The following is an 18700-nucleotide window of genomic DNA, read 5'->3' as shown; positions in this document are numbered from 1 at the left end:
TTCAAACACTGTTAAAGCCATAAATTAAAACTGATATAAGAATGAAACAAAACCTATTGATATCTTTTGATTAAACATCTCTCTATCCGTATGTATTACTGAAAGGTTCTTCAGTTCAATTGTTTTGGTTTCCGTCGGTGTTCCAAAATGAAGTAGGCCTAAATGGTTGCTCCAGTTAGCCAGACAACTGTATTGTTGACCGTGGTCTGGGTGAATGCATATGGCATGTTGATGAGTCGATATTTTGAGATGGAGTCATCTGAAGTATTTTGCATATTTTTGCGAACGACCACGCCCATATGTCAGCACTTACATAATACTTTACACGATGTATTAATGTAGCTCTTTGTTGACAATGTTCACATATATTGTATTTAGTCATGCCAAGAGGGTTGTATAGCAGCTTTCCGATCAGTTGATCCCGGCTGAAGTTGAATCTTGTTTTAGGGATCGGAATGAGATGGACTAATATGTCGTGGTATAACGTTTAGGTTATCATTGCTTAGCCTGCTTTACTTTTAAGCAACAAGTTAGCAATTCGTAGACATATCTGTATATCTGTATATAATAGTTCCATATTGCTAACGTGATGTTTAAAATTCTGATGTGGTTTGACATATCTGAGGGTGTCCATTTGTTTGGAAGAAACATGTCATTCCGCTTTCAATAACGTTTTATTTTCTTCGAGTCTAATATCTTACATTTTCGTTTGGTGGAGAGTGTTTTGGCGTTCCTGGTGACTATAGTGGAGAGTGAGAATTGACAACTGCTCAGCTCAAATAAAAAGACACGTTTAATCGCCATTTTATACACATAAATAACGTTCATCTGATCTAGTTCCCACATCATATATCAATTCCTTTGGATTCTAAAATATAGCAAGTTTTGCAGTTTGACGTGATTTTTAATATTGTCATTATCCATGGGTTCTACAATTTTACGTGAAATGGTAACCACTAAGACGTAGATATTCATTTCTAAAATTCCGAACCCCCATATGTATTGGTTGGGATTCGAACCGAGAAGATAGTGACAATCTCGCTAAGCTACCGAGTTCGAATGCTATTGATATTTGACGTATGTACGCCTAACATTTGTCTGATCTGATACCATATTATTTTTCCACGGAGTAGGAACTGTAATTGAATGAACTATCGTAACGCTTTAGTCCTCGCCCACATTCACTTAAGAAGTAAACAACTTCATTGGTCACACTAGCGGACGGCGAGTAGAGATTCTCAGACTTGATCCCCACCACGGAAATATATTGTTGAAATAAAAAATGACAATCAAGGATTAAGTAATGATTTCATACAAAGTAACGACAAAATTAGCAAATTACCTTACTCTAACATTCTATGCATAGCTCAGTATATTAATTCAATTATCTGAAGATGCATGTAGGCCAGCACGAAGTCAAAACACGAAATTTTGTCGAATCTGCATAGAAGTTTTCTATGTCAAGTTTGCTTATGGCAAGTTCAAGATCCCACAACACTCAACAGCCACATTAAACTTCCTGATAGAAACACAAGGGGACAAGATCGACTTACCAATATAGCACATCCGAGTATTGATTAGGATTTGGATCTTTTCTGAAAAAAGAGATTTCACTAGTTTCCAGATACCTACGACATGATTCATTCGTCTTTTCATACTATTCCATATGTACTGTTTGTACCTATACGTTGTTATGATTTGTAGACTGACTTATGAAAAAGCCTTAAACTATTATTTTGACTTCTTTTACGAAATAACGTCTACTTCCGCAGTGTAATGGTGTTATTAGCTGCTGTCCTCGGTGGCTCGCCTGGGTTCGATTTTCGGTACTGCCAGACATATAAGTCTGGCGGGACTGCTGGTATATGGTTAAAACGTTACATGTTGCTCACCTCCATTGAGGTTGTGCCAGAAAAGAGCTGCTCCGTCTCGAGATGAAGACAAGAATTTACATTACCAAATATTCGTACGCACATGCATACATACGACAAATCAGTTCAATTTACACATCGGCAAAAGTGGGAAGCCTAGAGACGATGCTGGCATATTTTCTGTTCGATATCGACTGCTGTATAGCTCAGTTCCTTAAGCATTCGGTTCCCGTGCTCAAGATCGCGGGATCAAATCCTGGCACAGTCGGTCGGTATTTTAGCGATGGGCGTAAACAGACTCGTTGAAGAATCCATAAATCAAAGCAAAATTATGGCACGCCGACATTTTTAAAACCTCCAGATGTTAAACAAGCATTAAAGTAAAAAATGTAACAGCAGGACTGAGTAGCTCATCTCAGACGGTAGAGCGCCTTCTGAGCTCAATTTGGCGTGTTCAGTTCAGGCCCAGTCCGGAAGTATATAAAGGTGCTCAAATACACAAGCTTTGTGTCAGTAGATTTACTGGCACGCAAAAAGCCTCCTGCGGGACAAAAATACCGACACCTCGGCGTCTCCAAAAAAAACCGAAGAAGTTAGTGGTACCTACAATAGTAACATTATTACTGGAAATATAACAAGTCATTCTTTCAGTCCTCTGTAGCCTAAGCGGTAACTGTATGGAGGCTAATAACGCGCGTGACATCATCATTGGCTTGACATCAAGGCGGCTGCAGTTCGAAACCTGGCCAAATCACGATTTTGAAAAAAAAAAAGGTCACTTTTCTATAGTCGAGATTCGGATTTCACATGAAATTGGAGGTTCTGTGGCTATGATCACAATACCAACAGTGACATAAAACTGCAATTTTGCTATTTGCGAGACTAAGAAACATTACATATCAATGTGAAGCAGATAGTCTTATCTTTTATTCTCAAAATATATCAGCCAATGTAATAACACTGAGCCTCGCGGATGCAGGAGAGACTAACTACTGAAATGAGCTCGATGTACTTCAACTCTATGCATTACAATGCCAATTCCTGGAAGAAGAAAAATACCACAGTGCTGTAGCTTTAAAGTTTAAGACTGGTATTACTGGACTCAACACGTCGCCCCACCCTTTTTAAGCTTACTCATCGGATGAATCATAATACAAATGAAAAAAAAATACATATATTTACCAATCAAGTGATACACATCGAAACATTACGGTCGTCATCTCACAACAGGTGTTCCAAAGCGTTGAGCGGGAGAGACGAAAACACGAGGAAATGCGCATACAGAATTAAACCCGCGTACTTCTGACAGATGAGGTGGTATTCTCGCAGCCTTCTGACATAACATCTGCGGCATTTTTGTAGCCTCAGGCGCGAACTAAGTTTCCGACTAACAAGAAGAATTGTGTCATCGAAGATTTCCTGCGTGTTCGTTCTTTAAATTCCCTCGCTAATTTAATGTTGAACACTTCCTGTTCGTACACTCTTGTTACACATAACGAAGTACATGACAGGAAATTAGTTTCCCTTCTCCTATCACTGTTACACAGTCCTTATTTTACCTGTACAGCTGTATGTGACAGAGGATTTCTTTCATGATATTTCATTCCATAAAGTGGTTACAATTTACAAAAGACGCAACATTCCTGCACACTTACCTCGAAACAATTGGCGTCATTCATATTGAAACGATGATATAGTACTTTCTCCGGAAACAGAACTTAGCACAGCACTTAATTCGCTCACACACATTCCCACGTTAACAAGCCACTTTACTGCGGGCGCTGGAACCAGCAGCAAGAAAGCAGGCTGTCTCGCATCACGAACAGAGTGGGCCGGGTGGGCACGACGGGTGCGGGGAGGAGAGGGAGGAAGTGCGCAGGCGCTGACATCAGCTGAATGCTCCAGAGTCGCGCTGCTGCAGCAGGTATCCGTGACCTCTGTCTTCCCCAACAGGTCACAAGATTATTTTTCCCTTTCGCTAGTTGCTTTACGTCGCACCGACACAGATAGGTCTTATGGCGACGATGGGACAGGGAAGGGCTAGGAGTGGGAAGGAAGCGGCCGTGGCCTTAATTAAGGTACAGCCCCAGCATTTGCCTGGTGTGAAAATGGGAAACCACGGAAAACCATTTTCAGGTCTGCCGACAGTGGGGTTCGAATCTACTATCTCCCGAATACTGGATACTGGCCGCACTTAAGCGACTGCAGCTATCGAGCTCGGTGAGATTATTTTTCTACCCTTTGTAAAACGAGCAGTTACCGTCTTTCACGACCAAGAGGAACACAACATACAATCTAGGGTGATGGCGAACACGTTTTTTTAAATTCCGACTATTGCTACCTGTCCGGCTCCTTGGCTGAAAGGTCAATGTCATGGCCTTCGGTTCACAGGTCCCGGGTTCATTTCCCAGCAGAGTTTGGTTGATTCCTTTGACCAGGGACTGGGTGATTGTGTTTGTCTCAGTACACACCTCTTCATTCACTTACACCACACCACACAACCAGCCACCATAGAAACACGCAACGGTGAACACATCCCTCCACAAAGTGCTGGTGTCAGGAAGGGCATCTGGCCATAAAACAGGTCCGCAAGTCCAACACAATTCGCATACATGACCCCGTCAGTGTGTGGATAAAGTTGCGGAAGAAGAAGAGGAAGGAAGAAAAGGAAGAGCAGAAACTACCTGTAACTCCATGATTTACAAGTTCTACATGTAGCTGTGAGCTTACATACGGGAAATGATGGGTTCGAATTCCACGGACGGCAGCCCTGAAAACGGTTTTCAATGGTTTTACTTCTTCACATCACGAAAATGCTAGGGCTGTACCTGACCCGAAGCTACGACCACTGCCTTCCCACTCCTAGCTCTTTTTCATCCTTGCGTCGAAGAAAAACTTCCAAGGTGTTAGTGCGACGTTAAACAAATGGCAATAGGGAAAGAAGAAAGTTGTAATTCTATGTCGGCTTTTCATCATAACATAGCGTCCGACTCTGTGGCTAAATCGTTAGCGTGCTGGCCTTTGGTCGCAGGGGTCCCGGGTTCGATTCCTGGCAGGGTCGGGAATTTTAACCATCATTGGTTAATTTCGCTGGTACGGGGGCTGGGTGTATGTGTCGTCTTCATCATCATTTCATCCTCATCATGACGCGCAGGTCGCCTTTGGGGGTCAAATCAAATGACCTGCATCTGGCGAGCCGATCATGTCCTCGGACACTCCCGGCACTGAAAGCCATACGCCATTTCATTTAATTACCAAAGATAGCAGAATTGAGGAGATGTCTGAGGGTGAGATGGCGGCCACGTTCTAGAAAGCCAACACTAACTGCCGAGAGGATTCATCGTGCTGACCACAATGCACCTCGTAATCTGCAGGCGTTCGGGGTGAGCAGCGGTCGCTTGGTTGGCCATGGCCCTTCGGTGCTCTTGCACCATGGGGTTTGGTTTAATTCAGTGATAACAGAGTCTAGACATCTTTCCTCGTTGATTGTCGGTGTGTTTATGTCAGTACAAAAGCAGGCAAACACTCATGGCATTAATAGACCTCGTGGGTCTGATCGACGACTGTTTCCAAATGGCAAGACTGACTGCCATAAAATGACCATAGTGGACCTCACCGCTGTTACAGTGAAACAGTATCGACTTCTCATGAAGGAGGCAGCGCTTTGAATTCCAGTCAATATACATGGCATATTTTAAATTGATCTGTCACGTTCATGAAGCTCGGATTCCACGTAAAAACTGTAGATTCTGTGACTAGTTACCACAAACTTAACAGTAAAGTAAATATATATTTTTTGCCTGCTTGTCCACCACCGTTTATGTCAGCTTTCTTGGCTGCGTGGCGGAAGGTGGGGAGGGGGGGGGAGGGGGGAGATTGCCTCGTCATGTAACTATACTTTTGTTCACTAGACTGAGTGAACTCCGCTCCAAACCTACAACCACATGTCAAATTCGTAGCAGGGAGATCGAATGCGGCTTCTTTTGAAGCTGACCATTTCACCATTAACTTTTCAAAGTTCTCAGAAGCGTGCGAAGAGTCTGCAGGAAATGTCTGCAAGTTTGAAATACGCAGAAAGTCACGGTCCCTGCTACTACGGGACCCGACACGTCAACGTAAATAGATGACTGCTCCATAACACAATTTCCGATTTGAAACTAAGTAAGATGAGTTGCGCGTAGATTGTTTCCACCCTCTGTTGGATTTTCTGTTTAGTGGAATAGATGCAAGAAACTGTTAATGTAGTCACATCGATGGGCGGTCTTCTGGAGTTCAGTTTATTCTAAAGTTTAGAATGTACAACTTGATAATCTATCAACAAGTATAAGACTTCTGAAAAATGACCCATCTGTCACTGGGGTGAATTCTGCCTCCGAAAAGTAACGATTATCACTATTAGCTGCCGTCCTCGGAGGCCCTGATTCGATTCCCGGTCCTGCCCAAGATTTAATAATGGCAGGAAGGCTGGTAAATGGCTACAATGGTACATGTACACTACCGCTCATTAATTTCAATACATCCTGGTTTTTCAGATTTACAACACAAATCAAACATTATTTCTCACAAAAGATAATTATATTAACTTACACATATATAAGACAATCACAGTCATTATATATTACTTTCATCAAAGTATCCTCCTTTGGATTTAATGACTGCCTCACAAACTCGAGGCATGCGGTCAATCAGTTTTTGTATGTATCGTGAATATATGATTCCACGCATCCTTAACAATATTCCAGAGATGTTCCTTGCTGGAATATTAACTTCCCTGATACGTCTGTCCACTTCATCCCAGACCATTTCAATGGGATTACAATCGGGGCTTTGGGACGGCCATACCATATCTTTAAGTACTTTCTCTTTTTCCTTTGATGCAATGTAGTTCGTACAGTATGCCGACCGATGTTTTGGGTCATTATCCTGTTGTAAGGTGAACCCTTTGCCTATTAAGCGCAATCCACTTGGTACTGCATGATACTGAAGTATGCGGTGGTACTGCTTCTGATCCATACATCCTTCTATTTTCACAATGTCCCCAACACTATCTCCGGCAAAACATCCCCAAACCATAATAGAATCTCCACCGTGTTTAACTGTAGGTAGACCGAGCTCGATAGCTGCAGTCACTTAAGTGCGGCCAGTATCCAGTATTCGGGAGATAGTAGGTTCGATCCCCACTGTCGGCAGCCCTGAAGATGGTTTTCCGTGGTTTCCCATTTTCACACCAGGCAAATGCTGGGGCTGTACCTTAATTAAGGCCACGGCCGCTTCCTTCCCAGTCCTAGCCCTTCCCTGACCCATCGTCGCCATAAGACACATCTGTGTCGTTGCGACGTAAAGCAAATAGCAAAAAAAAAAAAAAAAGAAGAACTGTACGTAGAACACACTGCTGGGCTACCCTTTCCCCTACAAATCGGCGAACAAATATTCTCCTTCTGGTTCCAAAAATCTCGAACTTCGATTCAGCGGTGAATAACACCTTCGTCCACACTTCCGACGTCCAATTACGATGTTTTATAGCCCATTCAGGTCTCTTCTATGGGCCTTAGAATGGGTTTTCTTGCTGTGACACATCCTTTCAAGCCTGCTTCAATCAGTCTCCCTTTTACTTTTGCAACAGATGTTGTCGTGTTGATTTATACCGATTCTGCACGAATTTGGGACGCTATTTTGAATCTATTTCTCTTACTGATAATTCGGATATATTTATCATCACTTTTAGTTGTTTTACGAAGTCGTCCTCGTCGTGGTATGTCCTTATTGCTACCTGTTTTCTTCTGGCGGTGAAGGGTGTATTGCACTCCCCCTATGTATACACTACACTGTTTCGCAATTTGGCGAATAGATAAACCTGCTTGGCTAAGTGCTACAATTGCAGCACGTTTTTCTATGGGTATCTCCACTCGTGGAGGCATACTAGCGATGTGCACACTTCAACTGTCACGAAGGAACTGACATGCAGGAACCACATGTTATATATCGTAGCAGTGCTTGCCGTTCGCTGCAGATATTACATCACTTCAGGGAACAACACAGGTGCACTAAATGGGGCGTCCGTCGGCAAATAGGTAAACAAAAATATCCGATAGGTTGGAAAGTAAGGCCTGGATGTCGCTGAAGGAACGGTAACACAACCGGCCGTAGAATGTCATCAACATACCGCTGTGCAGTCAGTGTGCCAGGAATGACTACCAGAGGGGTCCGGCTATCAAAGGAGATGGCACTCCAGACCATCACCCCCTGTTGCGGGGCTGTGTGGCGAGTGATAGTCAAGGCAGGATCCCCACGCTGGCATGGACGTCTCCAAACACGTCTGCGGTTGTCGTCAGGACACCGTTGGAAACGGGACTTGTTACTAAAGACTATACGTCCCCAGTCAGCGCAGTTCCACGTTGCTCGAGCGCGGCACCACTGTAATCTGGATTGACGGTGAACAGGCGTGAGTGGTAAGCGGCGTAACGGGCGGTGCGTGCGCAAATTCCTCTCGTTCAGGCGTCTGTTGATGGTCATGGTGGACACATGTGTGCGGGTCACACTTTGGATCGTTGTTAACGACGACTCCGGTGCTGTGACAACTGTTCTGACAATCGCTCTGTCTGCCCGTGCTGTTGTGGCCCTCGGGCGACCACTGCCGTCCTGACGCTAATGCCTGCCGTTGCTGACCCACGCTTGCCAGCATCGTCTGATCGCCGCATCACTTCGACCCAAATATCCAGCGACAGCTCGATTCGACCAACCAGCTTCTTTCAATCCGATCGCACGACCGCTTTCAAACTCTGACATCGGCTCGTAATGAGCACGAATCCTTCGGCGTGGCATTCTTACAGCCGACGTTAAGATAGCGCAGTCGAATGCAACAGCTACTTTGAACATTCTCTTCAGAATCGCGCCTTATATACACCTGACGCATGTGCAGTTCGGATGCGTGGGAGCTCCCGCTATTCATTCATTGCACACGAAACTTTAATCATTTGCATGTTCGGTCCGAATGTCTTTGCATACGTAATTTCCTTACAATCGGACAACGCCTGTCCGGTGCGTCGTTTTTTGTTATGCTTATGTTATGTTTGTGCTTGTGTGCTTCGTAATTTATTGTCTTGTATCGAATTATTCAGAATTACATCGTTGCCATCAGATACATACAAGAAAGTAACTATTTACCAAACATACGTGGTAGACATAATTTGCCTATATATTAAGCCAACAATACTCCGCTAAGAAAGGTATATAAAGAAAGGTATATACAAGTTTTCAAATACATACATACATGTTACATACATACATACATTATCATTATAGACTGTTATGCCTTTCAGCGTTCAGTCTGCAAGCCTCTGAGAATTTAGTAAACGTCGCCACATGGTTCATGTTTGTGGGTTACTGTAGTCACGTCCTAGTTCGTGAACCATGGGCAACGGCTGAGTGGCCTAGTAAGTGGTCCTGAGAGTCGGGATACCAGTTGCTATGGAATGGGAGTGGGCATCTCGGACATATTCTGAGTCGTGGCCCTCCTTGTGCTCAGGTGGCTAGGACTATACAATTCACCGGTGGTCCATAACCCGTTAGAGGAGAGATCCTCACTTGGACTATGTGCAAGTAGGGCAGCATCCTGCTTCATGAATTTACCGAGCTCAGAACACTTTAAGTTTTCAAATTGTTATATAAAATATTATATGTTTGAACCTAGTAATAAATGATCTCGCAGAGTTTTCTGAACGTTCCGTACAGTTTGCCGACGTTCCGAATACTTTGCAGTGTACTTTGTCAGAGCAACTGAAATACCCCTACTTGGTCCGAGGTAATCAGTCTACCAGTCTCCCAGGCAGCTAATCAACTAGAATGTAACGAAAATATCTACACAGTTAACATGGAAGAACTATATAACTCTACATACCGTGGCTAAAATCCCAGACCCAGCCGGGATACGAAACCGGGGCCCCTCTATACCAAAGATCACGACGCTTACCATTCAGCCAAGGAGCCGGAAATACAAGTTACTATATCAGATATGGAAATGTGAACTGTGCATAGATTGATTTATAATTCACTATTTGAGTGAAGTTGGAAATTAACATTATTCAGAAGTAGGAGACCTTAGACACTTAACACACCCTCTCAAGAACTGATGTCTATATTAACTTTGGGGCCGTGATTAGCTCAGTGACATAGCAGATGACTTTCCACCCGAGTGGTCATAGTTCGAATTCCGGTGGTTATCGGTCAGACAATTCAGCTGGCGTCAGCGAAAGCATCCGACCAAAACTCAAAATGGTCTCGGCCAAAATAGAAAATGAGCCAGTCTGGTTCCATTGACCTCAGAATTACCAGAGGTAAGTTGAAGAAAGATATTTCATGATTACTGTTTTACAAAACAAAACCCATGGCACCACAGGCTATTAGGAAGTTCTGTCGAGGCGACTGCTGCCCAGCCAGATGGACTTCAGATAGTGGAGTGTCACGTGATCAGTGTATTGTTAGCTTTCTTGTTCGGGTTCGCTGCCTCACGTATTAAAAAGCACCTTAATTGGTCGTATGAGGTTGAGTGAGTGCCGCTCCAGCCCACAAAATTAAAATTCCTGGACTAGCCGGGAATCGAATTCGGGACCTTCGTGTAAGAGACCTCCATACTACGAAGCTAGCGCTTCGTGGTTATAGTTCGCTGCCGTAAACAGTGTAGGGAGAAATGAACTGGTCACCCTACTCTACTACATTCGCATCCTCGTTTAATGTACCTGATTATTGTGCTTCAGGGCTTGGTGGTGTAATTTCCGTTCAAAGGGGTTGTAGGCTACAACAAGATAGTCGTCACATCTTAATTCTAATCATAGACGGTAGAAAAAAATAAGGTGCCGACCGAACAAAGGGAAGAGCCATGAAATATGCGAATGTCAGAGAATACTTCGCCGAACCTAATATCATCGGGAACCCCGCAGTTGCCAGCCATAAAGTTGGCTTTCAGGTTTTTCCTACTTTCACTCTCGGCTAATCCCAGGGTTGCACCTCAAACAAGGTCACAGTTCTTCCTTCCCATCCCTACTCCTTTCCCATCCTATCGTATCCTAGGTTCTATCAGAGTTAATGCGACGTTAAAACGCTAGAAATAAATAAATAAATAAATAAATAAATAAATAAATAAATAAATAAATAAATAAATAAATAAATAAATAAATAAATAAATAAATAAATAAATTCATTAATTAATTAACATTATTGAATGAATTTATTTATTTATTATAGAGAATCAGGACATATTGGCTAAACCGATCCCCATTAGTCCAAAAACTACAGTCAAAAGTTCGTAATGCATAATATTCTTGTGTGACAGGCACGAGGTCGATCACAACGAATAGAGAATTCCGTTGTTAAAACGTAATTCTAATAGCAGCATTGATATAAATATAGCCTATACCGTGGCATTTAAGAGATACACTATTTTCATAGAAAATGAATCATGTAACTTAAAAACTAAGGCTGATAATGAAAAAGTGTTTACATATTACGCCAAAATTCTTCAGTTTTTGGGCCGATGACCTAGACGTTAGCCCCCTTCAAACAACAATCGTATCTTCTCACTTCCCATCAATCAAACATGGTTTCACCAAATAAATAATTCTGAATTGTTAATGCTCTGAAAGAGATATAACTACGCTAGTTATTCCTCAACATTCAACATATTATTACCTATGCGAATTCTTTTACCTTCCTAATGCAAGTTGATAGGTAGGCGACCCAAACCCCGTAGCCACTTGCTCGGTGTAAATAACTGCTTAGTGATATGTAAGTAGGCTATGGATTTATATAGGCCTATCATATATATAGGGTTTTGTGTATGTGTGTGTGTGTGTGTGTGTGTAGGTGTAAGTTAGAATCATAGCATTTTGTACAGTATTTAAACTTGGGTCAGTGTAAGCAAAGGCTCTACAACCTTAACCGCGCTAAGCGAAATATGATATTATTAATAAATAAATAAATGAGGAGCTCTTACTACAAAGGTCACATTGTGAAAGAATAAACTGGGAAATTATTTATGACCTACAGTGGATTTACAGCGTATCCCTGAGGAACGGTGGTTGTTCAGTGATTCATCGTGATTATAACTGGAAGCAGTTTATTGCAAAATAGAAATCCTAAATTTTCGCTACTCGTATAGTGGGAGAAACATATGGATGAAATGATTGTGTCAGGAGTCAGTAGATTCTCTTCTTGAAGCCTTGGTTCAAGCACCTCGAGTTGCTGATTGGAGAAGTTGAGCTCTAACTCAGTCTTTAAGACTGGACTGATTAACAGATGTACCAAAGGATCTGGAAGTTTCGGGTAATTCGTCTGCCAGTTCATTTTGTAGAATGGATTGTTCTAATTACAAAGACGGGTTAGGGAAGGAGGAAATCAAGTACAGTGTATGTGGTCCGAGTTTTAAACGTTAAGACAACGAACGTAAGATTTAGCTTTCTTTGGTTGAGGTAATGGATGTTAGATTTTTTTTTTGGACAACTCTCCAATTTGTTAGACCGGAATAAAAGTTATCCGTGATGATGGCTGGTTCACACTAAATGCTAAATGCATACAACGAGATCCACTGCTGACAATTAGAATTGTAATGCCAGAACTCCGCATTCGATTGATTCGATATGTGCGGAATACTTAGAACAATGACATGACTATCTGCACAGCACATCAGCATATTGCATGTGCCAAACATGATCCTGGGAAACAATACAAGACAAGAAAGCAGAGAACCCCTATGTCTAGGAGATGTGTTTGCTCACTGTCTATGTGAATTGCTTCATGGAGAAAGGGTTTCAGTCAGTAAGATTTGATTCTGATTAAAACATAGCAAATGCTCTCCCGTCTTGAAAATATACGGGTGTGACTTTGGGAAAAGTACTGGTTATTTATTGCCCTAACAGACAGTTAATAATAAGCTAAAATGTTCATATAAATAATAATAAGTGAGGGAGAGATAAACATTACTTTTTGCGTTTTCACTGAAGCCCTTATTGCATGGAGCATATTTCTTCAATGAAAGATTTGTATGCAATATTGCGTAACGGTAATAATAATAAGAATAATAATAATTTCGTGTGGCTATTTCTAGCCGAGTGCATCCCTTGTAAGGCAGACCATCCGATAAGGGTGGGCGCCATCTGCCATGTGTAGGCAAGAGCGTGTTATTCTGGTGGAGGATAGCTTTGTGTGTGGTGTGTAAGTTGCAGGGATGTTGGGGACAGCACAAACACCCAGCCCCGGGCCACTGGAATTAACCAATGAAGGTTAAAATCCCCGACCCGGCCGGGAATCGAACCCCGGACCCTCTGAAACGAAGGCCAGCTGACCATTCAGCCAACGAGTCGGACTGCGTAACGGTGACAATTAAATTTAAAACAATGTTTTTTAATAAAATTGAGATATAGAACACACTTTAAATCCCCTCAGGTTTATTCAAGTTTAATTCCCACGTTTACATGATCATCGACTGGCAGTTGAAGGATTACTTCAAAACATTCGTCATACTCTTGTTGCTGTAGTGTACCAGTTTATTGCTATTAGTGATTTTATTAGACTTTACTGATATATTTTCCTCAGGATAAACACATTTTGGAAGAATTATTAGCACTGATCGTCCATTTCCTTTCTCCTTTCGATATGTTATGAGTTAAGGGAATGGCGCGCAGCTGTGAGCTTGCATCCGGGAGATAGTGGGTTCGAACCCCACTGCCGGCAGCCCTGAAGATGGTTTTCCGTGGTTTACAATTTTCACACCAGGAAAATGCTGGGGTTGTGCTTTAATTAAGGCCACGGCCACTTCCTTCCCATTTCTAGGCCTTTCCTATCCCATCATCGCCAAAAGACCTATCTGTGTCGGTGCGACGTAAAGCAAATAGCAAAAAAAAAAAAAAAAACAATTAAGGGAATGTTTAATTTCTGTTAGAACGGGCGAGTTGGCCGTGCGGTTAGAGGCACGCAGCTGTGAGCTTGCATCTGGGAGCTAGTGGTTTCGAATCACACTGTCGGCAGCCCTGAAGAAGGTTTTCCGTGGTTTCCCATTTTCACACCAGGCAAATGCTAGGGCTGTATCTTGATTAAGGCCACGGCCGCTTCCTTTCCACTCCTAGGCCTTTCCTATCCCACCGTCGCCATAAGACCTATCTGTGTCGGTGCGACGTAAAAAACTTTGCAAAACATTGTATTAGCGCCTGGTAGAAAAGTAATAATCCGCCTAAGTATTTAGTTGTAACCACATTTCTATTATTCCAGTTAAGCTGTTTTAATTTTGATACTCCCAAGTGCAGTTTTGGATTAGAGCGTAGTTGTTTTCGTAGTTGTTCGGCTCCATTGCTAAGTGGTTAGTGTGCTGGCCTTTAGTCCAGTGGGTCCCGGGTTCGATTCCCGGCCGGGTTTGTATTGTTAACTTTCATTGGTTAACTCCGATGACTCGGGGGATGGGTGTGTGTGTGTGTGTGTGTGTGTGTGTGTGTGTGTGTGTGTGTGTGTCGTATTAATCATTAGAATTCATCATAGGTAGGGCCCTACCCTCACAGACGTGCAGGTTGCCTATACGGCGTCAACTCGAAAGACATTCACCGGGCCTCTTCGGAGGCTGCAGGCCATTATTGTTATTTTAGTAGTTATTATCTTGCTTGCTCTATTTTCAGGTAACCCTTGTGTAGAACCACATAGTATTTCTCTACTTTGATTTTTTGTATTAGCAGAATAATAGAAAATTATAAGTTCCCATGGAGGGAATTAGATATTTTTCACCAATAGAGCATATCAAAAACAGATCAGATGTAAGGCTTTTCAGGCGTTTGCTCTATTAACCAGCGTTTCGTCTTAGGTCTGACACCAGACTCATAAGAGTGGGATGTGTCAGACCCTACCCACTGACGCTGGGGTGTATGTAGGTAAACTTATCAGAAGCCCATGGGCTGTTTAATAGAGCAAACGCCTGAAAAGCCTTACATCTGATCTGTTTTAGCAGAACAAGTTATTTTAGTTAATTTTTATAATATTTCACATTTTCGTGCAAAAGATTAAATAATTGCTGAGGAATACAGTTGTAGGGACTGGGCATTAAAAAGTATGAGGGAAGAATTAAAGAGTCTGAAAGAGATTACTGCGCTTCTAACGAAGGAGAGGAATGAAGTTAGATATATAGGATACGGCGGGTATAAGATAGGGAGGAGAAAGAAGGGGAGAAGTTCTGGAAGACAGGGTAGATAATGTTTTAAGGGTAGAGTAATTCCGGGCGAAGGAGGGAGGTAGAACAGGGTCGTGAGAAGGGGAAAAGAAGAGGAGGATGTAGGTTCTGTAGCTGTCAGGCAATTTAAGGGAGACTTGATGAGGACGAGATCTAATAAGTTGGTTGAGATTGAGACTGTAGTCAAGGGAAAATCCATTGTTGGGCACGCGGGGAAAGTGTGTGGAGGAAAGGGGACCAGGGTAGGGTGTTATCCAGGAATGAGGTTCAGTAAGATATTGAGGAGAGTAGAATGGAAGGAGGAGGGTAATGGGAAGGTGATAGCTTTCCACGTTGGTACCAAACACGCAAGGCAAGCAGGAATAGGTACCAACATATTTGGGAATGTATGCAATCAGATTGATGCAGCGCGGGAGAAATTTAAGGGGGTAGAGATTTATCAGCCGGATATTGTATGGGAGAGATAATGACTGGAGAGTCATCGGGCATTTAAATGCGTTTATGGGGTATGTGTGAAACTAGGAGTGAGATTTGTAGATAGTAGTGGATGGGCAGGAAATATGGTTCTGCTCTCGGATGGCTTTCACTTGAAACGCAGTAATAAGGGAGTTTGTTCAGAAGTACAATATATATCGCGAAACGGGTTGGACTATGGAGCGATGATGAGAGAACAGTGAGTTGGAAGTCAAGTATCGATGATATAAAGTTGTTAGTGCTGAACTGTAGTTGATTTAGGAGGAAGAGGATAGCATTGATATAATATACAGTACATGTAGCAGATATAACATGAGTTAAATCATGGCTAAAACGTAATATTATAGATGCGTAAGTTTTCTCATGGAACTGGAGGGTTTATAGCAGACAGGATAGATTTGATATGAGGGAGGGGATTTGTTATTCATACTGGTAAAGAAGAATTTGTAAGCTATGAAAAAGTGCAGGATGAGAAACATGAAATTCTAGGTGCAAAGCTCATCTAGAAAGGCAATAGGCAATTTATGCTTTTGGGGTATACAGAGCTGGAAATGGAAGCGCTGACGCTGATGCAAAATTGTTTCATAAGAAATCGGTTATGTGCGGAATGTCACAGAAAGGAACGTTATTGTAGTGTTTTATCTCAATGTACTAAATGTTAAATGGGAAGGGGATAAGAATGACAGAAAACATGACCAACAAGTGGTAAATAGGTTAACCTGGGAAGACAGTGTATCAGAAACTGATGGAAGCAACTACAGCAAAGAATATTCTAGACGTAGTGCTGATAACACCAGATGAACTCTAAAGAGAAACCGAAGTGACAGCTGGTATAAGTAATCATGGAGCTGTTTCGATTGTAGTTAAAAATAAACGTGACAAAAAGAAAGATTAAGCAGTACCATATGGTTGATGAGAGAGTTTGAAATAGTAGCTATGATCGGTGGAAAATGTACGTACCTTTAAAGGTGATAAGGAGGGGTAAATGCCCATTATACAATAATAACAGTTTAGAGGTTCGGAAGAAATAGAGTTAGCTATGGTAGTGAAAGTAAGGATAGATTGAAGGAACTTAATAGAAATTATAATTTAGTAAAAAAATGTCAGGTAAGAATAACATGATAGCAACAATAATTGGCAGCCATACGAGTTTTAGTGAAAAACTGGAAGGGTATGTATAGGTACTTTAAGGCAAAAACAAGTCCCAAGGAGGGAATTCCAGAGATCATTACAAGGGGAGTGTATATGTGAGGACTTACAGAAGTTTAGTCAGCAGTACGAAAATAAAGTTAGATATAAGAAAAACGGCCAGGTAGAGTAGGTGAGTAATACTAGCGATGTACTGAGATTTACCTATGATAACGTTATTAGAAAATATCATATAATTGGAAGCTAGAAGAGCAGTTGGAAGTAATACATTTATAGGAATATGCTTAAGGCAGTGGTTGGATTATTGTACTATATCTGAAATAATTATATGATCACCGTTTGCATGAATGAGCAATACCAACCGAATTGAGAGTTGCTGTGGAAGTCTCGGTGTACAAACGAAAGAGTGATAAACGTAAAGCTGATAATTTCAGGCCAGTCAGCTTGACATGCGTTGCTTATAAGTTCTGGGAAAGCATTCTTTCTGATAATAATAGATATGTTCCTGGAATTACTGACTGATTTCTTAGAAGGATGGAAGGTTTTAGGAAAGTTTATTACAACGAGGCCCATCCTGTAGGATTCCAGTAAAATATAGCAGATATTTTAGATTAGAGATTTAATGGATTGTACCACTATTGAATTTTCCAAGGCTTTTGATAGAGTAGATCATGGGAGACTGCTGACGAGACTGGGTGCTATTGGATTAGATAAAAGAGAGACTGAATGCGTGGCGGTATTTGTAGAAAGTCGAACCCAAGAAATTAGAGTAGGTGAAGCAATTTCAGATCGTGTAACAATTAAGAGGGGATTCTGTAAAGTATTATTATTGGACATTTATGTTTTATATATATAAATGATATGATTAATGATCAGTAGTATAATTGGACGGTTCGGCGGCCACCTCCACCTCAGGCTCCCAGTGGCCACCTCCACCTCCACCTCAGCCAGAGGCCTCCCAGATGCCTCCTCCACCTCCACCTCAGCCAGAGGCCTCCCAGATGCCTCCTCCACCTCCCGCGGGAAATTTGAATTTGTAAACAAAGCCACGTGCTTTTTGACAGCTGTCATCGACAACAACGCATCGCTAACCTCAGTACTGCCATCTTGACGGGCCTAAACCTCAGTAGTGCCAACTTAACCTAACTAGCTCGAGATAAACAAAGCCACGTGTTTTTTGACAGTCATGTGCTTTTTGACAGATTTGTAAACAAAGCCACGTGCTTTTTGACAGCTGTCATCGACAACAACGAATCGCTAACCTCAGTACTGCCATCTTGACGGGCCTAAACCTCAGTAGTGCCAACTTAACCTAACTAGCATGAGGTAAACAAAGCCACGTGTTTTTTGACAGCCACGTGCTTTTTGACAGATTTGTAAACAAAGCCACGTGCTTTTTGACAGACAACAACGCATCGCTAACCTCAGTACTGCCATCTTGACGGGTCTAAACCTTAGTGGTACCAACTTAACCTAACTAGCATGAGGTAAACAAAGCCACGTGCTTTTTGACAGCTGTCATCCGCCATCTTTAAACCACAAAGCACTGTGCTGCCCTCTTTATCGCAGTAGCTGCAAAATTCGTCACCTGTCATCCGCAGTGCTGCCATCTTGATGGGTCTAAACCTTAGTGCTACCAACTTAACCTAACTAGCGTGAGGTAAACAAAGCCACGTGTTTTTTGACAGCTGTCATCCGCCATCTTTAATCTATAGAGCACAGTGCTGCCCTCTTTAGCTACTTACCTTTGAAATGTGGTGGCGGATAATTTGAAAAATGCTTTTTGACAGCAGCCATCTTTGTACACCGTGCTGCCCTCTTTAGCTAGATACCTGTGGTGGCAGACAATTTCACGTGACAGCAGCCATCTTTAATCAAGAGAGCACCGTGCTGCCCTCTATGTGGTGGCGGCAATTTGAAAAATTCTGCATTCTCTTGTTTGGAAACAAACCCATGCGCTTTTTTTGACAGCTGTCATCCGCCATCTTTAATCCAGAGAGCACCG

General features: G+C 42.2%; 1 protein-coding gene across 1 annotated transcript in view; it reads right to left on the bottom strand.

Annotated features, from left to right (window-relative positions):
• The window catches only part of LOC136862850 (transient receptor potential cation channel protein painless), an 81355-nt gene extending 77674 nt beyond the window's left edge, over positions 1-3681 (bottom strand). Inside the window, exon 1 of the mRNA XM_067139113.2 lies at positions 3527-3681. Coding sequence (XP_066995214.2) covers positions 3527-3550 — 24 coding nt within the window. The 5' untranslated portion in view covers positions 3551-3681. The remainder of the gene's footprint in view (positions 1-3526) is intronic.
• Between the last annotated feature and the right edge of the window lie 15019 nt (positions 3682-18700).

Source organism: Anabrus simplex, chromosome 2 (genome assembly GCF_040414725.1).
Source record: "Anabrus simplex isolate iqAnaSimp1 chromosome 2, ASM4041472v1, whole genome shotgun sequence".
NCBI classification, from domain to species: Eukaryota; Metazoa; Arthropoda; class Insecta; order Orthoptera; family Tettigoniidae; genus Anabrus; species Anabrus simplex.
This window is presented reverse-complemented; position numbering and strand designations above follow the sequence as displayed.